Raw genomic sequence first — 25,326 nt, 5'->3', positions numbered from 1 at the left:
TGATTCCAAAATGACTCTGATATTTTTATTGTCTTTGATTATGTCTAGGTGTACAAAAAGCATGCAAAAAATAGCTTCTTTATATATTGGTACATATTTACATTGTAACAGTTGCATTCAGTACAGGTGTGCCATGCTTTTTTTTGTATGTGGAACTTGACGAACCTCAACAGGTACATTCAGAAAAATGCAATACAGTACAGACATCTATGAACACAGCCATGACAGGCACCTTTAACACAGATCAGGACAATTATATAGAGCAGCAATGCAAAAACCCAGAACCTGACCTTAACAATATGTACACACTCACTCTCACAGCCCTCTGGTTCATCTGTTTAAAAGGATAATTATTTTTAATTTGGTCAAATAAATCATGGACAAAACAATATCTTTAAGACACATTGATCAAATTCAGTATAATGCATATGAAACCCATTTATAGAACCATATGTCCTAGAACATTTTCCCTAATTGAGAAAAGGCTTGTCCAAAACCAAGCAGTCAACATTGTGTAGGATACAATCATTGACAGACTATGCAAAAGGCTTCCATGTCCAAGGCAGTGAGGGTTGCAGGGGCATAGATACTGATGCTTTGACACACGTGCACTGTACAGTCAGGTCTGAATGGGTCATATGGAGTCATTTCACAATAGAGCACAGGAATGTGACCAATGGCTGGGTCGACATTAGTGTAAAAGAGTGCAGATTAGGGGGAATGTGCAATATCATGTTATTGATTAGCATAACAGTACCAATATCACTCGCGACAACGTACCTGGAAATTAAAGATGCAAGGATAGAGTCCCTATAGTGCCTTCGGAGCAGGGGCAAGCCATGAACCAGGGCAAAACACATGTTGTACAACACTCAGACGGAATGACAACAATATTGCACTTATGACACACAAACAAACAAACAAACACACACACACACACACACACACACACACACACACACACACACACACACACACACACACACACACACAGAAAGGTAAAATGGATACACCAGACACCAATACAGATTCTCCCAAACGCTCCAGACATAAAACAGTGTTTCATCTTTCCTGCAGAATTCACTTCAGCTTGTGCATCCCTCTTTTAGATGAAATAAGAGATACAATGACAATTCATCAAAGGAACCTGATCATAGTAGAGAGCTTGTTTACAGCATGTGCCTTCTTTTTTCTATTCAAACAGTCCTTCACAGACTTTCCCCAACAGACTAGCAAATGTCACAGACAAACCTTCAAAAGGTCCTGTGGAGAACCACCTTAAGCATGCAAGAATATACACTCCACAGGCAGTAGACAGATGGCAAAACAAAAGCCATTGAAAAAAAAACAAAGCTCCTCAAATGGCTGATTGAAACCCTCCACTTCGAATTGCATGCAATGGAAAAGACATAAAACAATTTATAGAGAGAGAAGCACCATCAAAGATGGCTGCCATAAATAGGTGGAAATTATGTGCAGTGGCAACAGGAGGAAAACAAATAAAAGAAAAAACAGATAGATGAAGAGGAGTGATGATGGAGGGAGAGAGGGAGTGAGAGAGAAAACACCATCTGGCACCATCTGCATATGAGAGCTGGTACACTGACATGTCCACAAGAGGGCTAGAGAAGCAGCCATACGACACATCCAACTGTTAGCATCTTTTCAACATCCTTTGACAAATTTGACTTTGTGGGTTTTAAACCAGTGAGGATCCAGTAACAAATGCTGCATCTAACGAGAGAGTGATTTACTTTCCTTTATTTCTATGACTGTATTCCTGGAGAATTAGCCGCTTGTTGTTGTTGTTAATTTAGAGGCTACCATTGCCCATCGGTCCTCACTCATTTTCACTGGGAGTGCTTTATACAATAGAAGAGCACTGAATGTGAAGAGGGAGAGTGTGTAACTGTACTGGGAATTTATAATCATGTGGAGATTGCATTGACGTGAAAAGCGAGATGTTTTTGTTTGCGGTTAGCCTAATCAACATATTGAAATAGTCCTTTTCAGTGCTGTGAAAGTGATCAGCACACTCTGTCTGTCAACATGCTTTTATTCACAGCACAATGTGCCTGAGCTGGAAGAAAGGGGGAGCGAGAAAGAGAGAGATGGAGTGACTAACAGCCTTCTCTTCTCTGAGTTTGAGCTAGTCACCACAAACAATGCAGTTAACACTCCATGATAGCTGACTGCCTTCTGAAAGCGGCCCACACAGTTAGTGCCTGTGAAGGGGCGAAGGGGCCTCTATTTTTGTTCATGAATATTATATGGCATTGGTGGAAAGTGTAAATGAGAAGCATTAGAAGAAAAAGTCCACATAAAGGATGTCAAAGAGGAACAGATGCTTTAGGAGAGGGGGGGGGGGCAATGGAGCTTAGAGAGGAAAAGATGATGACACATCTTGTAACAAGGACTGCCACCTTGAAGCCAGCTCAAATAGAGAGCCATCATTTCATGCTGATCATTCTTGGAAGCTGATTTCTATCCTCCTATTAGCAGGACAAATAAGATCATAGCAGCTTATCCGTGGAACCAATCAAGCTTGGACGCCCCGTGGTGTGAGCCCTGTGGGACTACATCACAATATGTCCACCAGATCAAAAAGGCAGCTAATTGAAGGTGTGTTCTGATGGCACTGTGAATGGATTAGGACAGCTTACCATGTTGGGGCAAGACAACAACTGTGACATTACACCAACACATCTATGTACAACACTGTCGCTTTAAAGTATTGATCGCGGCAGAGGTTGAAACAAAGCTCTGTGTTTTGTCTTGCTTCAAATTGCAGGGTTTCCATGATGCCATAATGTCAATTGCATGCTGGTCCATGCATTAGTCTGTCTAAGATCCTTGTTGGGGAGGATAAGTCCTTATTTCGACATGCTGGTCCTCATGAGGCACCAATGTTGTCCATGATAGTGGGAGGTGCCAGGGATTCCATTCACCATGCATGTTTATGTAAGGTAACACAAAATAGGACAGACAAAAAGAAAGTCCCTTTCTCTGTAGTGAGATACCAGCAGACAGACACAGGAGGTTCCAGTAGTAGAAGAGTATGCCAGCAATTAACTGATATGGCAGTGATCAAGTGCTGAAGACAGGGTTCCTCTGTGCTGGTTGGGTGACACCCAATGATGGAGAATGGTCAGGTAAGGAGGGGACAAAGAAATAAGAAAGCACAGAAGAGAAGGAAGGGCAAAAGAGGAGACAGACAGAGAGATCAAAGCCAAGAAAAGAAAAGAACAAGAGGTAGCCAAGTGTTAGATGAGAGAAGAGAGGAATATACCTGTAAGAGCAATATTAGAGGACGGTTTTTAAAGGGATGAGCAATGACAGAGGACAGAATTATAAGAGAGGAGTGTATTACGGATTTAAAGGGAGAGGCATTGTGCGGGTGGGGGTTAAAGGGGAGGGGAAGGTGGGGCTGCTCAGAGCGCTGTAGAGCTGGGCTGGGCTGACTGGAGTAGCGGATTTACTCAGGAGAAAGGCTCATCCTCATGTAGATCCTCCAGCTCTCCCTCTCTCGACTCACCACTGCTACCCTTCCTGAAAGAGTGAAGGAGATGGAAAGTGAAAAGAGAGAGAGATACAAGGAGAGAGACAGAAATGGAGGTACAGAGAGAGAGAAAGAGATTAGTAACCATAATGGTTGACCATTCAGCCATCACATTTTCCTCAGCTTGCAATGGGTTGAGCTTGACAGTTTGGCTTGCTGACGCTGTAAAAATAAGAGTCACGATCCAGATGCAACAGACACCAATACTGACAATCTTATGAATACATATTCCAGAGAAGTCTACTACTCTCAGTCCTTAGTACACATGTGATAGTACATAAAGGGGAGGAGACAGCAGGCTATGACAGGAGAGATAGGAGCCACCTAACATCTACAGTAATGGCTTCAGTCACTGCATTGATGAAGGGACCAAAAACACCACCACACCAATATGTGTCACATATACAATATGTGTCACATTTGAATGACAACAACAACAACAAAACATGTGACAAGGAGATGACAGAGAACTCAGCTGGGAGGAAGGTTGTTTCCTCGTTCCCTATGAAATGGCTGAGGACAAATGGATGGAGGGTAGTTTTGACGGACAGCCTGCCAGACCACACAGCAGACAGCAAACAACTTTACCTTAAGGAGGGGTGTAGTTTAAAAGAGGGCCGGAACGGCCACGCATCCCTGCAGCAAATAGAGTAGGGGAGAAAATGGAGATGAGGTCAGAGGTGACAGGGCGTGGCTCAGAAGAGGAGGAGGGAGGGGCCATGATGGGAAGCCCAGAGATAGTCACTAGACATAGTAACTCCACATGGCCTTGTCCCACTACTCTCCATCTCCATACCTCACCGGCTTGTCTCAGAGATGGATGGTACTGCCTGTAGACACTGATCTGAGATCATCATACATCCCCCTAATGGTTACGGTTATGTTTCTGAAGGTAAGCTGAGCCCAACTCTGTGACTAAAGGCCCTGGAGGAGTTACTGGTAGGTCTTGGTATTATAGGAACAGTGCACTCACATAAGCAGGTTGCCAGGTGCAGACATGGACCTCTCCTCTCTCCGGCTGGGACACTCAAAAGGGTTGCTGAAGGATCGCTTCCTCAACATGGCCTTTACCAGGATCTGAAATACAGAAAAACACACACACAGAAATCAGGTGATGTGTATATATACACACACACACACACACACACACACACACACACACGGTTAGAGGGTCCTTACCACGGCAGACAGGCTGGGAACAAACTTGACAGAGTTCTGCACCTCCTCTTCAGTCACCTCCACCACTGTACAGTGTTCCTCCTCTAGAGGCAGGGGGTCAGAACCTTCCAGGGTCACCCACACGTCCATCTGACAACAGATTGACACAATGGTAATGTATGAGCATTCAATCATCACATAGTGCAATGTGGCACTGTAACCTAAAGTTCACACTACTGATGTAACAGAGCAAACACAACATACTGTATGTAGAGTTTATAGGCTATATAAACACACAGGGACTACTATGTGGACCTGGCTAGGTACTGTAGCTTCTTTCTTTTCTAAAGGCTGTCTGATGCCAGGACTGGGCACAGGTGTGTCAGGTCCCATAGTGCCCCAGACTACAAGGCCAGGATGTCAAGGCTTTCTTAATCAAAGGTCTGGCTAGTTAGGGCTTCCTCTCTCTGTGGTGTCAAGGGCTTTGTGTGGGCTGCTAACCCCAGCAGGTAGTGTCAAAGGAGGGAGGGGGGTGAAGCTGATGCTGTGCCTGGCAAGCTAGCTAGCGCTAATTAGCCCCTTTCCATAGACAGAGACAGACACACACACACACACACACACACACACACACACACAATCTCTGGAGGGAGGGATCCACTGACTTTAGATCAGATTACAACTCCCTCTCCGTCAGAGATACTGCAGGGACAGGGTATTTCAGCCTACACCGCTGGTCTGGGGATTGAACTATCCTGTCATACTGAGCAGAGCTGATTCTGTGTCTGTCTGGTCATCTCTTGGGGCAACAGGTTTAGTCACACTCATGACATGCAGCTCAATAATGAGTCCCATTGTGTAGAAATAAGGTACATGCACCCAGATCACCTCCAAAGACTGGACTAACTCTGAGTCCCAATTGTATACTGCATTATGGAAACTCTTAACTAGACCCACTACTGTTGCTGACCAGATAAAGATAGATAGATACCCTATTCATACTGCATGCTGTTAGCTAACGTCAATGTACTGTATTTAGCTCCATGAGTATCGAGCATAACCATTTAACTATGCCATGCAGTGTGTGCCCTATTCTCCCCCTACATCCACATCCTCTTCCTCCTCCTCCTCCTCTCACCTTGATCTCAGGTAGGGTGATCCTGTTGTCTGGGTTCTTGTCCAACATTTTCAGGATCAGAGTCCTCAGCTCCTCACTGATCTCTGGCCTAGAGAAGCACACCCAGGAGTTGGAGCAGGTACAACACCGGGCTACAGCATACTGTGACAGCCTACTCAATGATGGTGGGACTGAACACCTTCGGGTGTTTTTTACATAAAGAGGAGGAGACAGCAGGCTATGACAGGAGAGATAGGAGCCACCTAACATCTACAGTAATGGCTTCAGTCACTGCATTGATGAAGGGACCAAAAACACTTATCTTATCTAAAACTTATCTATGCTTTCATATTTGTGCATCCACATCAAATGTGCAGCAGTCTTCATTTAACGTCTTTCGATAAAGTGGAATTAATTACAGAAGGCCTATTAAATATTAGTGTGATATTATGACCAGAAACAGTAGAAATGACACAGGGATAATTAAAAGTGTGGTGGAAGAGAGGTTATTCACTACTGGTCAAAGAGGAGGCACAGTACAGAGTGTTTTGTTCCACATCATCGCAGCAGTGGCTGTAGCCCAGTCATTGATCATATTAATAGTCTTAACATAGGCAGCTCCAGGGGTACCCCTTCTCCTGCAGTATCACAGAGGTAATGACAGAGGTAATGACAGTGGTGGTGGCAGGAGCTGGGGCAGACTTAATAGGCCTTGGTATGGAAATGAGCCCATTATGTAATGTGATGTTCTGTTAGGAGGAGCATGGAGCATGCAGTGTGCCATCTTCCCACACAGTGCAGCTAAGTGTCTAAACCACACAGGGAGACATTTTCATTAGCAATGGATGACAACCTTTCCAAACTGATACTTTAGCTGCCACTCAGGCCTTTTCTTGTACATGCTGTCTTCACACTTCCACTTGTGTGTATGTGTGTGTGTCTCTCGCTCTATCTCTCTGTCTGGCACAGAGAAAAACAGTACCTATATCAATCAGAACTGTCTGCCGGCAAACCCTCACCCTGTTCCTGTTCATCTGGCATAGGGTGTCAGTCTTATTTACTGGTAACATGTTCACACTGCTATTTAGCCTTCCAGGGAGAGTGGGAGACAGCAGAGCAAGAGAACGAAAATGTGTCTCCAGGCAAACACTACTGACACTCTAGTTTGGCTTCACAGAGGTTGTTTTTATCACATGCAGTTGACATTCGCTGTGAACATCTCCATATTTCTTTGAAGGGTGTGTGTGTGTGTGTGTGTGTGTGTGTGTGTGTGTGTGTGTGTGTGTGTGTGGTTTTTGGGTATAGACTTTGTTGCTGAGCAAGGCTGGCAGTAGCTGGATAGCATCTTTCTCTATGCAAGTCCTATGCACAGATAGAATCAGAGACTTGTCATGTATTGAAATAAAAATGACCTTAACCATCTCTCTGATGGTTCGTCGAGGGGTTGTCCCCTCTGACAGGCATCAAGCTTGCCAAATGTCCCTAGCAAGCTAACTTTGTCCAAATCCTGAATTCAAGCTAACTTTGTCCAAATCCTGAATTCAAGCTAACTTTGTCCAAATCCTGAATTCAAGCTAACTTTGTCCAAATCCTGAATTCAAGCTAACTTTGTCCAAATCCTGAATTCAAGCTAACTCGCTCCCTTAGCCCGCTTCATAGTATACCCCTGGAGTAGTTATTGCAAGGTACATTTGGGAAGCTTGATGCCCATCAAAGGAAAACCCCCCGTTGAACCATTAGAGTTGTGAAAGAAGGATTGTATTGCAAACTGTGTCTTGGTGGGGTCATTTGTATTAGGCTAGGCTAGCAGCAACAGTCTCAGCTCTAGCCAAGAGCTTTGACGAGAAGTTCAGCTCTGTCTGCTTTCAAAGGGGAGGAAGAGGAGGAGGGGGGAAAGAGATAGAGATAGAGATAGACACTGCAAGAGACTTACGATTCTGGGAACTCTACACCCTTGGTCCTTATCTTATTGTGTAAAGCCAGGATGTACTCGTCAATGAAGGGACACTGCAAGAGGAAAGGAGAGAGTGAGAATTAAATGGTGACAGTTGCATAATCATCTGATAGAAACTAATGATCATTAAAAGGCTAAATGTTCCTACACTGTTATTACAATAGTATCTACAACTGACATGGCCCAAGTCTTTGGAACAGTCCCATAGAGGTACTGTAAGTGAGAATCCATACAGCTGTGCTTGCAAACGTCTGTCTGTACACAGAGAAACACTTCTTCCACCACCTCTCCACAGAGGTAACAAGGTGTGGGCCAGCTGCTAATAGGTGATAAGACGCAGGAATGGCCAGAGAAATCTGTTGACTTGCCTTCCCAAATACAAAGCAGTAGAGTGTCACTCCCATGGCCCACACATCCAGAGCCTGGAAAACAACAGCATGGAGAGGGTTAGTTAGAGTAGCCATACAAGAAGACACAGATAGAAACACACTTCACACATTGAGGTAGAAAGATCGACATTGAGACAGACACACATGCACGCACAAACACACCCACACACTCAAGAGTCTTGCAGTCCTTTGCTTTAGTCTCCGAAAGTGGATTTGGAATCAGATATACAACACAGAGTCGAGTTTGCCTTCAGCCATCTATCATCAGTGTCATGTCCTCCGTCTCCAGCTGAGTCCCAGTGTGCAGCAGACTGACCAGACCAGGACACACTTTCTCTCTCTCTCTCTCTCTCTCTCTGGCTGCCTGCCACTCTGATTGATAAAACCATCCTTCCGACCCCAGCCAGTCTATCACAAAGCCACAGCCACAAACCCAATATCTTATCAGACAGAGCACTGCTCAACCAATCTCTGCTATAGCCAGCCTACTGTGCTTTCAGGAGAGTGTTTTCTGCTTTTAAATATCTTCCTGGGAAAGATTCAATTAAATGTATGACCCAGAAATCTTCTGCTGCTCTACATCAGAATTTAACACTCATTCTTTCTACTGTATGTAAGCATGAGGACATACTCCCTATATTTTTATTTATTTTTCCTGTAAAGCGCATTGTATTGCATTGTTGTATGAAATGTGCTATACAAAAGATTGCAAATCTCTCAAGGAGCCTAATCAGAACAAGAGTGGTTGTACATGTTCCTTGATGATATCAATAGGAAGAGCAGCCTAAAGCACTCTTAACAAATTCAGTGCAGACCATTTTTGCCTCTCCCACAATTTTCTGTTCAAGTCCACCTGTGACCAAATCCATCAAGCCATTGGGGTTTACCAGCAAAAAGGCCTGAAATTAATTGGTTCTTGTAAAAGCGTGTGGACTGATTAAACAGAAGCACTCTGTCAGAGCAGGCACTGTAGTGAGAAAGTAGAAAGTAGTGTGTTGTGCTAGTGTAGCACTGGGCTCTTGGTGACAGTTTGTTCCTAAATCAGCATACAGGGAGGGACACAGAGAGAGAGGCTTCCTCCTGGCGCTGGCGGCCCCACAAACGATCTTTGCTGTTCCGGCTCATTTTAATTTCATGATTTTTATCCCTCTGCCTGCCTGTCGTTCCGCAGCTCCGCTGGCTCCCTGCCAACATCTGCTGCAGTCAGAGCGCCTTAAATCTACAAGCGTGCTTGTACGGTGCTTGTGCAGCTAACCGGAGAAGTGTACGCTAGTCATGCTAGCACGGAAAATGTACATGTCTGTGTTAATGTTAGCCGGAACAAAGCACGTCATTGTTTATGTTAGCATGGGTAAAGACTTGCAGGAGCTAATGTTAACATGAAATGCACACTCACATGATTAAAAACCACAAATTGAATCAGCACTGTGTGGGTCCAACTCAAAATGCCAGGAAATGGAATTAAATGCTGGCAGGTGTCCTCCTCTCCATCTTTCATCCCCTCCTCTTTCTTCAGGTTAGACCAGCCTGACACCCCGTAGGGAAGGGTCTGACAAAGCTCAAGTAACATGCAATCTGTCCATTTTTTAAGACAATATGAGCACTAACATGGGGGATGGGGAACTTTTCCTTTAGACGTGATTGATTAGCATCGACACCATAAAAGTGAGTCACACACACACACACACACACACACACACACACACACACACATAGGGGTGTTGGATCCCACCTTGCCACTAAAGCTCTTGCGGTGGTCTGATAGGGTCTCTGGTGCCATGAAGGCAGGAGTACCAGCTGTGCTGGAGAGCAAGGCATCATTGCCCTCAAATTGGTTACTGACTCCAAAGTCAGCAATCTTCACATGTCCATCATCCCCCAGCAGCAGGTTAGAGGGCTTGATGTCCCGGTGGACTATCTTCTGGTAATGCACTGTGGAGAACAGAGAGAGAGATAGAGAGATTTATAATCTAAGATACTCCTGCACGGCAGATAGGAATAGGCCTTCGTCCCACTCAGCCAGAGGAACCAGGAGGCTTTCTACTACAGGTCATGATTACTCAGACTTTATTCAAACAATCTAAGCTCTTTCAACTTGATTTAATCACAGCATCTCACTTGATGTACTGTGCTGCTCCCTCCCACACGCAAATGTGGGCTGCTCCCCAAGATAATTGCGCAACAGTGAAGTCATCAATGGTTTGACCTGGGAGTTGATAGCGGTGGTTTAAAAGCTCTGTGTTCTGACAGGCCTTGGCTGACTGCTGCAGCTCTTGGCACTGCAGCTCAGGGAAACAGGCTAACCCACGCCCATTCACTGAAGCAGTCCTCTGATTGGCTAAGTGGTGCCCTAGGTGGCCTAATCAAAGACAACACTTGAAGCCCTTGAAATATGAATGATTGTTTGGACAGATGATGGGGACAATAAGGAAAAAAGCAAGGAGAGTTTGAGGACTTCAATGTGCTGGAGGACGATAACCTCTGATGTTTAATGATAACATTTACACAGCTAACAAGCTGTTAGCTCAGATGATCGTTTCAACATTGTGAGACCGTGCTTTGGGAGGACCCTTAACCATGTGTCAGTACCAGTATATAGAAATAGCATACTGCTCGTCCTACGTGACACAGCATCGCCCATCCTGCCATGCTAGTGATGCTACTAGAGAGGCCTAGAGAGGGGATTGATGTATTGATTGTGTTCCTAGCTCTGTGAGCTGAGTCACCCTAAGCTAATGAGGACACAGGCAATGCATAGCCCCTGATTGGACCTGAAGCTCAATAGTAATGAGGAGACCATGTCACATTAGAACACACCCCCCTCTCAGGCCTAGATATCACTGGGGGGCACAGAGGGATCAGATGGAAAAACACAGACAGGAAATAGAAACTCAAGTCTGTCAGGCACCCTGCTTCGCAATGTCAAAGATCCTTTTATTAACTCTTGCGAGGAAGGAGCTGCCAACCAGTGCAGCTCTGTGTAACAACATCCAGACCAGCTGTCTCTCTTCAGTGAGCTTGGAGAGTGATGCAACACACACATGATCACAGGTACAGTAGATGGACTATGGCTCTGAAGGTGACTACTCTGAGTGTGATCTAGTGCTGGTACTTACAGTACTCCATGCCCAGGACGATGTCCCTGAAGTAGAGACGCGTCTGCTCCTCAGAGAAGGGGCTGTCTGTAGGCACCTCCATCACTGGTCTGGACAACACCAGGGATCAATACACACACAGAGATACAGGTATGGAGAGACAGACACCCACTCATCATCAATATAGTTCATTCCATATGGCCATTTCTGCACATATAAAATGACACGATTACTGCTGAAGCAAATCAAGGATGACACACTGTGGGACATGATCCTCAAAAACAGCAACATGGAAAATGTGTCCAATATCTGGTTAGTTGCAGATAGGATTTCACACAGAGCTTAAATGGAACATGACCAATCACCCAATTTACAACCCCACAAATTACAAATGGTTATGAAAGACAGTCATAACCATCTAATGCCTTCATGTCATCCATTTTATTCAAAACGCCAATATTCTCTGAGCATCGAGGGCCCAGGATGAATTGAGTTTATAGGCAAAGCACATTTCCATCTCCAGCAGAAATAGCCCATTTGTAATTATGCAGAATGAAAAACTCATCTATTCTTTCCCTGGCAGTGTTGGGTCAGTCCCTGAGAGATCAAATAATAATGTCTCTCCTCTCTGAGTCGAACAAAAAAGACTGTGTATTAGCTATGAAGAGTTGGCATTCCATTGAAACACCATTCAAAAATAACCACACGTTGGATGTGAGTGGGACTTATTCCTCTGTCTTTTCACAAAGTCATTGGCCTCAGATTACAGTGACTTTTAAATGGGGTAAAAGAGGGAATGGCTGATATCTGGACATGAAGGTGTTAACGGAACCCAATCATTCCTGCCTGTAGAAAAATCCACAGTGACAAATGAAAAAAAGAAGCTCTTAATGGGGAAGTGAAACAGGGCAGGGAGAGAAGCCCTGGTAATGGTAATAACTGTCAAGTGAAAACATAAGCACATAATGAATCCCTTTGGAGGGGGAGCCAGCAAACATCAGCTTGGAGTAATGAAGGAGAACACTGGAGCGGACGAGGAGCGGACGAGGGGAGGAGGGGGGAGGAGTTGAGGACGGGGGGTCAGGCTTTAATTATTTATGAAAACAGGGCACATGCACATCATACTCACCCCTTCGGCATTAGCTCAAACACTGTCAGAAAACAGAGACACAGAAAATAGTCATCTGTCACCTATGGAGCAATACGGTCTGGGCACTTGACTGAGGGTGATACTGTGGCAACTCCTTTCACTAATACTGTCATACAGCGGTTGACAACCAGGAGTCCTGAATGAGCTAAATAAGATTATTAAGCATGCTGGACAAGATGAGGAGGTTTGATGCCTGGGTTAACAGTAGCAGTCAACCTGGTTCTCTCCTGCCATGACCTACTTGTCCTGATGCAAGCACTCCAGCGACAATTTGAGCCCTGAGGTGTTCGGGTGTGGCAGAACGTCTGTCTGCATTACTGAGCTCTACTCAAGTCTATTACATGCTCATATGGTGTCAGCCGGGCCAACTGCTACAGGCACAGAGAGAGAAGGGGAGGGAGGAAGTCCAACACTACAACACACTGCCTCTGAGGTGTGTCAGCTGTTGATTAAAGGAGGCAGAGAACCTCTGTCTTACAAGGGAAAGGAGGTAACAGGAGAGAGAGAGAGAGATGAGAGAACATACCCATGTGAAGATTGTCCTCAGCCGGATCATCCAACACCTGCAACATTGACATCATATCAGGAAAACATCCCAACTGGGAAAGGCATTGACATTCAAACTAAAGGACATAAGAATGCATTAGTGTCATTCAGAGTTATTTTCTGAAGAAGATGTCAGCTGCCAGTTTAGCCCAAATGGATAACAAGAGGGGATATTTATGTTTTAAATTGATCTCACTAACCATCCGTGACAAATTGCCATATCACATTTTATGTTTTCATCCAGCATATTATTTACTATTTTTTTAGAGAAAAGTTCTACTCATAAATCGATTTTACTCAACTGACTAAGCCCCAATATTGGCTTCGGGATAAATTTGAGAGCCACGTTGAATGTGCTCCCAGACCCAACAGCCTGTTATATGGATGTGGAGAGAATGGGTAGATTAGAGCCCCACTTTGAGAGTATGGGTGAGAGGAGGAGAGGAGGAGAGGGGGAGAGGGGGGTGAGGGGTGGGTGGCTGATCTGAGAAAGGGCTGGGGGGTTGAACATGAGGAGGAGCTCCACCTTCACTCTAAACTCATTATGACTGCCATGCTGAGAGCCTCAGAGATACCCAGGCCGCCCACTGACTCCACTCTCTACCCCCCACCACCCACCTACATACCTACCCAGCCCCCCTCTCCTACGCTGATGAGGCTCAAATATGCCCCCGCTGTCTAGCTGTGATTGAAGAGCACTCAGATGATGTCAATGGGTAGGGGAGCATGGTGCTCATGTTTCCTCTCTAAATCAGCCTCTCTCCCTCCCAAGCTCTCCTCTCCTGCCTCAGCCCACAACATAAGCCTCTGAGGTAAATGAAAACCCTTAGCTGATCTCTGTTAAATAAATTGACACGTTTGAGGTTCTGCTGCAGCATGCTGGCCATGATGAATCATGTGTTGTTAACAGCCCTAATCTTTACCCTAGTAGCCATTTGGGTAAATAAGCAGTATTGCTGGTTCTTATTCAGTATTAATCACATTTATTGTTAGGGAGGTACAATGTATTGGGTTGCAAGGAGCTAAAGGGGTTATAGGATTGCACTCCTCTATGCAGTCCAATGGACAGAGAGTCAGAGACTTGTACATGTAACGAAATAAAAATGTAAGATAAAATCCTTCTTTCACCGACTCTGGGGGTTCGTTGTGTGGTTGCCGCCATTGACAGGCATCAAGCTAGCCAAATGTGCCTTGCAAAAAAAATAATAAACACACTCTTCAACTAACTTTAGCTCCAACTGGTCAAAGTTAGCTTGCTACCGTAACTACTTGCTATTAAATTATTTTGCAAGAGAAATTTGGCGAGCTTGAAGCCCGTCAAAAGGGGACAACCACACGACAAACCATCAGAGAGAGTGAAAGAAGGATTTTATTATAAGCTGTGTCTTGGCGGGGTCATTTTTATTTCGATACATGGCAAAGTCTATCTGTCCATAGACTGCATAGAGGAGGATTCTATTCGCTAGGAAGATATTGGCTTTAGGTTTTCCACCTCTCCTTATACCAATTACTGTGGAAGCACTGATTGGAGCTATAATCACCAGTTAATAGCTTACTTTGCTGAATGCAATCTAGCCTGAAAGCATAAGATGCATACTTTACACACATTCAGACAAATTGTACAGCTCTAAGACCAACAGCACATCATCATCCTTGTTTGGCTTGTTGTTTCTCAGAGCCAGTGAGAGAGACTCACCTCCACCAGTTTCACTATGTTGAGATGGTCCAGCTTTTTGAGGATGGCGATCTCTTGGTAAACCCTCTCCAGGGGTCCTAAGACTTTGGGCTGCTCCCCCTGAGCCGCGTTGGGTCCTCTGGGAGGAGGGCGACCTGCACACAAGCACACCAATCAAACAAAAACCTTACGTCAGCTAACTTGACACCAATTCAGTTCAGTTATTCTACCAATTCAAATAGAGACAAAGATTTATATCAAAAGAATAGTTCCTTGTAACATGTCTACCATGTAAGATAATGAGGAAGTTAGTTAGAATAGTAACTCAGAGACTGGGTGTAAGAGAATAACTTATATAGCAAACCCTGAAACACATACGTGGGAATCCATACTGCTTCATCAGCTTCTTCTTGGACACCACTTTCATGGCCTGGGAGAGAGAGGGTGGATGGTGTAAGCTACATGCCATAACATATCTTAACTGGTTGAGGGAGACACCAACAACACATTCAGTTTTGTCGGTCAGGCCTACTAGAAAACAAGAAAATACATACAGCTGTTTTTGAAAGGTGTAAATAATTATTTCAACCTTCGGTTAATGTCATATATTAGCAGCAAGTACACTAGCATTTTGGTGACGCAATTAAAGGATCCTGATGTCAGTTTGTCGAGTGGATGACATAACTGTCAGACTTCCCGCATTTCTATATTAATCAAAGAAAAGCTTTCATAAACTTTTCAATTACAGCTCTCCACTTCTCAGCAGCACTCTGCCTCTGAGTAAGTGATTGCATAAATGACTATATTAGACACAGACGTGATGGCTGGCAGATTCTGTTAAGGCCAGACTGTTAGGCACCAGTTTAACTCAACAAGTTTGTTTCACGCCATACAGAGAAACATGGCTCCATAAGACAAGCTGGTCACATCATGGTGAGTTGGATCCTAAACTGATACTCTTCTACTTGTCATCTGTACTAAAACAATGGTCCTCAAGACTTCATACTTTCTTCTGTATCCCTGCAGCTCAGCGCTGAACTAACAACACTGTGTGATGTCATCACTTCAGAGTGAGCTAGTGCTATTGTGTGAGCAAAGTTCAGCATCTACAAGAGCAAGCCGTGTGAGACACGCCGTCTCCCAGACACTGCTCATTAACTTCTCCTTGCTTGTGACTAATTAGGTGTTAATTCCTTGCACTTGTGGAATAATTGTTTGTTTGGTAGTGAATAGAAGCCATCTCAAAGCATCACAGAGCATTAATGTAAAACTCCCTGTATAACATTAAAAACATCAGATGCTATATAGCCATGAAAAGGATTCTTTGTGCATATATTATAAGAGAGATGATTTTAGTTTTAGTTTATGGCACTACTACTACTACCAGGACTGTTGCTAGCTTATTCCCTGCCTATGCCAAAGCTACAAAGCGTTAGCAAGGATGTAGTCAATTGATCATATGTCTCTTCTACTGCACTAAATGTCCTGGGGTGGTCCTGATGACTATCTGAATAGATACAAGTCACATCCAAAATGAGAGAACAGCAAAGCATCAGAATCTCCACAGAGCACCTTTCTTCTCAAGGACAGTCACACCCCTGTGGTGATGGCAACGCAGAGTCTTTGTAGTGCTGCCTAGTTGAGAAGAAGCGGTTTGTCAGAGAGGAGAGAAAGTCATGAATATTGAACGTGTGTCAAGGGAGAGCTGTGCAGGCAAAACTGCTGTTTGCAAAATACTGCCAGCGTATTACTACTACTACTGTGCCAAAGCAATGATTCAGAGCCAACAAGCTGACAGTGCAGTTCGGCTTGATTACAAATGCATTGAGAGAAAGCGCTTCTTCATTCCAATAGCTTGAAACAACACAGAGGACACCATTTAATTGATCTACTACAGTACACTTTCATGGACCTGCCTTTGGTAAACAGTCTCCTCCTGACGCCCCCTGTGCAGTGCCTCACATCTATGTTCCAGTATTCATGTCACCCTCATCCTTCTGGATGAGGACATGAAGTAAAGGACATTTACCATTTACATTTTTACATTTACATTCATGGCATTTAGCAGACGCCTTTATCCAAAGCGACTTACAACAAATACATTTGTTTAAGTAAGTGAATCATCTATCCATCATTTATTTATTTTTGCAGGAGAGAAACTTGTACAGGGGGGTAGTGGGGATGAAGAGGTCTTTAGAAGGGACAGTTAAGAAGTAGCCTGAAGAGATGGGTCTTCAATATACGGCAGAAGATAGGCAGTGACTCTGCAGTCATGACAACAGTGGGAAGCTCGTTCCACCAGCGGGCCGCCAGGAGAGTGAAAAGCTGTGAGTGAGTAGCGCGGCTGCTGCGTCCACGTAGAGTTTACCATCCCCTGGAAAACAAATGGCTGTGAGCTGTGGAATGTCTGTGGAATGTCTTGAGGTTTCAAAACTGTGATGTCATCAGTTCAGATGCAATAAGATGAATGATGGTTGGTGGTCTCCTTATCAACAGCTCCTAATTTAAATACTGTGGTTTTCAGGATGATATAAGAAGCAGAGGTCAGGGAAAAGCTCTCTCTTTTGTTCCTGTGTCCTGTTGTGAGGTTCTCATCATGTTGTGAGTAGCATTGTTTTGTGATGACCGGTGGTCATCTCTCTCTCTCTATTAGAATGTAACATTTTCCTATGAAGTATTTGCCTTGTAATAGATGTATACGTATACAGTATTATTAAAGCCTCATTTGATTCATTCTATTTGACATTTTCTTGCACTAAATAAGCACAGACTCAACAATTCTTTACACATAGTGGTAATTACATTGGAGTCAGATTATCAATATTAGATATGCTTTGCTATCAACAAAATATAGCCAAAAGTCTCTGCCAAACAAAATGTGGATATTAATATGAATCCGTCTACACAGTGACAATCACCATGCTGTAGTCCACCATTACTGTAGCAGTGGGGGGTGGGAGGTTGTTAGTTATTAGAGGAGCTAACAGCATATGAGTCCCAGAGTCCTGGTCTCTCTCACACACCCGCTCAGCCTCATGGTCGGGGGGGGGGGGGGTTCTTACCTCTCCAAAAGCAGCATGGAGACCCAACCAGGGAGCCGCATAGTCATTAAGAGAATGAAAGGGTAGGGAATGGGAAGAGAGGGGGATTCATTTCCTGCTTCTTAGGGCGACTGGCTGCTAATCATGAACTTCTTAATTCTGCGCTCTAGTGATTTGGGTCAAGCTGAGCGAGTGTTGCAGACTAGAGGCCTGCTCCTCTAATACTGCCAAACCTCAAGAAGACTGGATGTTTGCCAGTCAGGTTGGCTGTGAAAAGGTAATTGCTTTGTCAGCATATAATTACACAACATAGGCTGGGAGAACACGCATGCACGCACACACACACACACACACACACACACACACACACACACACACACACACACACACACACACACACACACGATAATCTTCTAATCTTGTTCGATTATGACCAATTTATCTTTATCTATCTAAAAATCTAAACTGGACAACAAATAAAAAAACACACCTTTTGACACCTTTTTCCTTGTTTTGTTCGTGAGGTTACTGTGCTTGTAATTTGCTCTGTGCCAAAGCATGTGATGAGCTCACATGGTGGACACAGATGCACAAATTGAATCAGCACTGTGTGGGTCCAACTCAAAATGCCAGGAAATGGAATTAAATGCTGGCAGGTGTCCTCCTCCTCTCCATCTTTCATTCCCTCCTCTTTCTTCAGGTTAGACCAGCCTGACACTAGTTTGAGCCCCGTAGGGAAGGGTCTGACAAAGCTCAAGTAACATGCAATCTGTCCATTTTTTAAGACAATATGAGCACTAACATGGGGGATGGGGAACTTTTCCTTTAGACGTGATCGCTTAGCATCGACACCATAAAAGTGAGTCATACACACACACACACACACACACACACACACACACACACACACACACACACACACACACACACACACACACACACACACACACACACACACACACACACACACACACACACACACACACACACACACACACACACACACACACAAGAGAGTAGGCAGACAGATAAAAGCCTTGAGTTGGGCCATTAACATTTCAAGCCACCAAACTGCTCCCTTCCACCAAGAGCTGAAAATAGTTAATGGATCATAATCGACCTTTTATAAGGAGAAAGAGGGCTGCACGCACACGCACACGCACACGCACACGCACACGCACACAAACTCCACTCTCAGGGAGGCCCAGACAAGAAATGCAATGCAGACAAGCAATGCAACCCTACACTTGTTTGTAACATTGCATTGTTGCATTTCATTACTCTAGGTTCAGTCTTCAAATCCAGACAATCAGACTGTCAACGTGTAACTGTAAATCTCCTGTCTAGCTGTCATGGCTGTGGAGAGACGTTACATAGTTGAACTTTTCAATAAGACATATAGGATGATGTTTAACTTGCTCGAAAATATCAGCCTTTTTACCCCCAAATGATAAAAACATTAGCAAAGAAAATTTACATAGTGAAGACTTACATAGTGTTTGTCGTCATCCTCATTGTAGGCCAGTTTGACCACTCCATAGGAACCCTGCAGTGACACAGGAGGGGGAGAGATCAATTCATGATTTGTTTCTCTGCTGCAAAGATATCTGATTCTGTATAATGTTATGCAGAATGAAACTGTGTAAAGGAACACATTAGACACACAGCTCTGGTATTACAAAGTATTCACTTTAACAGGATGAGATGATGACTCGGCCAGGTTAATGATTGAAGTCCAGACGTAAGCAACATGACTTATATGCAAAGGTGAGTCTTTTCATGAGATCATCTTTAAGCGAAAACATAATTGGGGCAGGTTGGAGGTAGATAGAAACCATTCCATGGGCTAACTGACTCTTACAGTGAACATCCAACAACTGAAAAAAAGATGGACCTCTTGTATTGATTTCTTTTAATGGTGGTGAATGTCCATTAAAGGGAGGAAACCAAGTGTTCTATGTTACAGAACACAGAGTGACACACAGAGGAGCCAGACTGAGACACAGCCGTTCTGCACAGGACTCACCTTCCCAATCTCACTCTTCAGTTTATACTGGTTCAACTGGATACAGTCCTGTAGAAGGAGGAGAGGGATTACATTTCTAAACATTAACATCCAAAACAAAGAGACAGGATTCATATACTACCCCACGCCAGAGAACAGAAAGAAAACATTGCTGACAAAATACAGCCATGGACAGTTGAACAAAATGTTCTCTGTCAAACTCGTTTTGGAGACGTTATTAGTGATGCCCTCAGTGAATTCTGTTTACAGTGAACACATCCATTACAGTGCTGTTTAAACGGCTGATTTGCAGTTCCATAGCAACCACTGTGACTCCATACAGCAGGCAGGGCACATGGCAGAGGAGACCAGAGAAAGGAGGGGGGGGGAGTGAAAGAGAGAGAAAGATGGAAACATAAAAGAGCTACAGTATAGAGAGATAGAGAGATAGAGAGTGGATTAGTGGGAGTGGGAGAGTGAGACAGAGAAAATGGATAGGGTGAGTGGAGTTCCCTCATTACAGTAGGAAAGCTCTGGCTTATGCGTAGACAGCACCTCAGGCTCTTCACTGGAGCTGTTAACATGTTTACAGTCTGAGAGGAGCTAGAACAAATCCCAACTAAAGCTAGAGACACAGCTGGTTAGGGCAATGTGTAGTTAGAATAGGTAAGATACTGTGCAACCACATAGAGTGTGTGGGTAGTGATACATGGGCTGAGTTTGAAGGCACTGAAGTACACATTGAGATACTACATTTGAGGGTGCTACATTATGGAGTGAGATACTGGGTACCTGGCATAGGTTTAGGTGGGAGAGGCTGTATACAGAGAACACAACTAGGATTTAGGAAGGGACTGCTTTAACATGTCGGATATATGGGGTTGTGAGCAAATATACTAATCAGGAAAAATATAAATATGAATACACTGACATAGGGGGAGAGAAAGAGGGGGAGAGATAGAGAGAGGAAGAGAGGACTGTTCTATTGGGTCCAGACACTGTTGGCACATGCTCAGTGAGCTCTGCAATGCAGTAAACACTTTGTCTGAGCTGATGGATAAAGAGGGCCATGCAGAAAGCTTCTCACACACACACACACACACACACACACACTCAATGAATAACTCACTGCTTCTCAATAAATCACACAGTGCCTCATAAATCACAATGCCTGTTATTTCATCACCTTCCCATTAGCAGTGCAGCGGTGCAACCCCCTCCCAGACTTCCACACCAGAGGACACACCCACTCTTCCTCCTCCCACAAACATCACCCCATCACCCCAACCCCCCCTCCCCCCTACCCCACCCCCACCCCCACCCCGGAGATGTGCTGTGCTGTCATTTTATCCTGTGCTTCTTTCCTTTGTCATGTCTCGTAATTCTCACTGCATTGCTTGCTCACAGACAGATACCATTCTCCATTATATTTATTAGCATTAGCATGTCATATTCCTCATCTGAATAACTATCAGGTCCCGGCAGTCTGAATGAAGGTGAGGGGAAAGGATACAGGCTCCATTTTGTTCTTTGTTATCCCCCTCTGAAGAGGAAGGAGAGACTGGTCGATAGGCGCAAACCATCTAAGCGAGAGCACAGCAGCTACACAGCAGCTACACAGCAGCCACACCTCAGCGAACTGTGGAAGAAGTAGCCATACCTCACTGAGTATTGGGTGACTAGCCAATAAACACAGAAGTTAGATTCATCTGTGCCATACTGCATTAGAAAATGCTTGCAACGAGTAGGGTAAGGCAATGCTGTCACTATGGTCCAGGGAGGATGAGAGAGAAAGAGAAAGAGAGAGGGAGAGAGAGAGAGAGAGAGAGAGAGAGAGACATTCCTAATCCTATATACACATCAAAAATGTGAGTGACAACAAAGGATGCCTTGGTATTGAGGATGTACTGTGATCATGTTTCAAAGTTTTGTGTTCTGTATGAACAGGAGAAGCATCACAGCATTGTTTTTTTTAAGTGTCCAGATTATAGTCATTAATCCTCATTTTAAAAACAACAGACACTGAAATGAAAGCAACAGGAGTAAGAGACAGACAGACTCTCTTACTGCACTAACACTAACAACTTCTATGTCCCATCATCATCATCATCATCATCATCATCATCAGGCACAGCCATTACAGGTCATTCTCTGTGAGCGAGGTCAGAAAGGTAATGTCTCACACCTGTACACCTCCTCGGTGAACAGCATGAACAATCTCTGCATAACTAAAAGCTAGAACTATAGTAGAAAAAGAAGCCTTCACAGCAGCTCATCCCCAGATTAGTATTCTTCCACATTCTCTATGTGTCAGTCAGGAAAGCTGCCTGTCATAAACACGTACAGTGATCTTCCGCCTGGCTGTCCAACTACGGCCCTTTAAAAGAGAGATGGGGAAACAAATAGAGCAGTGAAACCGATCTTTCATTAAACAGAGTGTTCTATGCTTCAGTGGTAGAGCTGCAAGCACATCATTAAGGTAGAAATAGTCTTCTTCAGATGAAAAATAATACAGTGACAACTCTACCAGCCCCTCATACTAATTCTGGAGTGTAAGATACACTGACAGATGCCAAAAATGTTTAAAATAAACTGCCACCTAGAGAAAACTGAAGAGCATGGGTTTCCTTACAACCACTGCAGAGATCATGCTGAGCCAACAATAATCATGGACAAACCGTAATTATTGTAGGATCAAATGAATCTGTTTGATTACCAAAATACGATTCCTTATTGTAGCGGCATACAATACGACCTGTCTATACTGTCCATGTGCTGTAGATACTCTATAGCCTCCCTATGGACACACACATGATATACGGCTCACTATGGAGATGATCACCTGAAGAAATGGATGTATCTTACTGTAACTAAATCAATGAAATTACTTTATATAACAGATTTGCTCTATTTATATTACACCTTAACAAACAATGTTCATTCTACAAAATGATTGAATGAGGTACCTGCAGAGTTGCTAGCACTCTCTGAACAGTGTGAGCTCACTGATGTGACCAATCAATGACATGTTCTCCAAAAAATGTAATTACGCCTTACCTAAAAGAGGTCTCAATGGTGTCAACTGGTGTAGAATAGCAATAGCAATTCAAACGACTCAATAAAACATTTAGAGAAAGATTCAATTGAATACAGAGCTGGATAAAAAATTTAATCTAAAATATCTTCCTGTAGTTTTACATTCCTAATAAAAGAGGGTGTTGTACAGCTAAGTTTGAGTGTTGGGGCTCTGTAGTGATGAAGACTTTCTCTTAGTGGTTTGGTCCCTCACTCTCTATGACCAGAAGGTAATACAGCCCCAGGCAGAATATTGAAAATGTAGTTTACAGCTTTACTGTCAATCCCAAAGAGTCAGTACTGTCCATAGCACTACAGTCACACTCTACACACACACACACACACACACACACACACACACACACACACACACACACACACACACACACACACACATACAAACAAACAAACAAACAAACAAATACAGAGGGATTAGCATTTCAACTCATTAACCGCTGCTAAGACTTAAGCTCAGAGAAAGCTCTTGAGCCTAATGCCTAAAGTCCCAGGGGCACAAACCAGTCAAACAGCACTTAATGTATGTCAAATGAAACACTGATAGAAATCTGTACTGCAAAGTACAGATCACAAAGGCATTTGGTAGTACACAGTCCTACTCATCCCTGATCTCTCAAAACGACACACAGCTGCTCCCATCAGCTTAACCCTGACCCCTGACTATGACCAGGGAAAATGCGGTAGTTCAATGTCCTCTCCAAACCCATGCTATACCTGAATGTCTATCAGCCACCTCAATCTCCCTCTGTCGTGCTGGGACAGTTAACTCACCTGGGCATCTGAGATGGATACGCGCTTGGACTCAATGGTTGGTCTGCGTGCCACACGGGGAGAGATGTGGGAGTAGCCGGCCCCCCCTGAGCCTGCAGACAGGTAGGTCCCCCGCTCCTGCAGGGACATCTTCCTCCCTGTGAGGCGGGGGCGTGGGGGAGGGCCCTTCTTAGCTGCAGCCACACCCTGTTTAGCCCCGTTCCTCACACCATTGGCTGCAGCGCCGTCTGTCTTGTCGGTGGTCACGGTGACGGCAGCCATCATGCTGGTGAGGTCGCTGGGCTGTGGGTTGGGGTCCGGTTCACGGTCCAGGTCGGCCCTCCAGCAGCCAGAGTCACTGCTCATGGCCATCACTGGGTGGAGGGAGGGGAGTGCAGCAGGAGGTGAGGAGGGAGGGGGGAGAGTCCCACCAGCATCAACGTAGCTTAGGCCACCTTCAGGCAGCACACCCCGGAGCCTCACTAAAGCTGCCAGGGAGGAGAGGAGAGGGGAGGGATGACATCATATAGGAACAGAAAGGTGTCATGTAGTAGATTGAATGTAACAAACTGAAGGATAGATAGAATAACTAGATCAATGATCTACCCTTACTCCAAATATTGAGAACATGTTTATGTGTAATATGAGTCAAGTTGAACAGTTATAATGCATTACAAGGATGTCTACAGGCAGTTAGTCAGTCTGAGTGTGTGACAGTGTCATACAGGAGTACTGGCTATCTTCTCACACTCTCTGTGAGTGCTCCAGTGGCCTAGCCCAAGCAGATGAAGTCATCCAGGCGTGGGCGCTTAATTGAAATAAATGTCTCTGTGATGAAACTCAATTTAGGGCCAGCACAGTTAATTATGATCCATGCCACTGGATGTGACCCCCTGCATCCCCATCTCCCCTGCTAAGTGGACTGGCTTGCTTTGTGTGTGTGCGTGTGTGTGTGCTTGTATGTGTGTGTGTGTGTGCGCTTCCTTGTTTGTTCACGGTGGGGGGGGGTTGTTCAGGTTTGTTCATGGTGAACACACACACACACCCCTTTCATCCCAAATGGAAATCAAGGGAACCAACTGTTATAGTCTCATATAGAAAGCGAGTATCAAAGCAACATTTTACAGCTGGTTGAGGTATTGTTCCAGACATGAAAGAGAACACAAAATGCAAAGTGGATCGCATCCATCTATCTGAAAAGCAGAGCAGGAAAATGAAACAGGTGAAATGCGTCATTAATCTCAGAGAGCCTCAAGACATCTGAGTCAGTATATGCCCTGTGAAGGAGATGGATGCTTTCACCTCGCAGGACTTGATGAGTCCAACTCTTTAGGGTCGATAACCTTAAGACAGGGACTTGATTAGATAAAAAATGACACATCTTAATACAGTATTAACCTTTGCAAGGGACAAAGTCACTTCTCTGAACATTAAATAAAACTCTTTTTGGGGTTTTATTTATAGTAGTAAAATGGGACATCTTATGCTATTCCTGAGATTTCTCAGGGATGCAACAAGCCTTCCATTTAGTCAAAGTCAGAGTGCCTTATATTCCAAAATAAAGCAGTGCTCCACTTTTAACAGAGGGGGTCAAATGAATTCATGCAGCATTTTATTTTCTGCCGGGCAGTCCTCACTCAATGTCAACTGGAGTCATCTCACAGAAATATTAAATATTACATTTTTTTCATTGCCTTACAAGCCCTACACAGTACATTGACTTGTACTGTATGAAGTAAGCCTCCCCCCCATGCACGCATGCACACAAGCACACAGTGTGGGGGGATTTGTGTTAAT

At 44.3% G+C, this 25,326-nt stretch overlaps 1 protein-coding gene across 1 annotated transcript; it reads right to left on the bottom strand.

The window, feature by feature from the left end:
• Positions 1-18: 18 nt before the first annotated feature.
• camkk1a (calcium/calmodulin-dependent protein kinase kinase 1, alpha a) lies at positions 19-24,000 on the bottom strand. The gene is made up of 16 exons (XM_083697454.1): positions 23,551-24,000; positions 19,708-19,755; positions 19,174-19,227; positions 15,019-15,070; positions 14,662-14,795; positions 12,946-12,982; positions 12,399-12,420; positions 11,291-11,379; positions 9,907-10,106; positions 8,154-8,207; positions 7,765-7,838; positions 5,853-5,940; positions 4,739-4,867; positions 4,533-4,636; positions 4,148-4,195; positions 19-3,549 (listed from the first exon to the last, which is right to left on the bottom strand). Exons 1-16 carry the CDS (start codon positions 23,899-23,901, stop codon positions 3,480-3,482), a joined length of 1,554 nt encoding a protein of 517 aa, XP_083553580.1. The 5' UTR covers positions 23,902-24,000; the 3' UTR covers positions 19-3,479.
• Positions 24,001-25,326: the final 1,326 nt, after the last annotated feature.

This window comes from Argentina silus (genome assembly GCF_951799395.1).
Source record: "Argentina silus genome assembly, chromosome: 2".
Lineage (NCBI taxonomy): Eukaryota > Metazoa > Chordata > Actinopteri > Argentiniformes > Argentinidae > Argentina > Argentina silus.
The sequence above is the reverse complement of the archived record's forward strand: the minus strand, read 5'-3'. Positions and strand labels throughout refer to the sequence as shown.

Bases quoted from the DNA above. Each gene is read 5' to 3' on its own strand.
- camkk1a (XM_083697454.1), bottom strand. From the start codon at position 23,901: ATGGCCATGAGCAGTGACTCTGGCTGCTGGAGGGCCGACCTGGACCGT. The intron at 15,071-19,173 runs GTAAGTCTTCAC...TCTCTCTCCCAG, and splicing joins AGGATGACGACAAACACTAT to GCCATGAAAGTGGTGTCCAA. The intron at 5,941-7,764 runs GTAAGTCTCTTG...GTGCTTCTCTAG, and splicing joins GGTGTAGAGTTCCCAGAATC to GCCAGAGATCAGTGAGGAGC.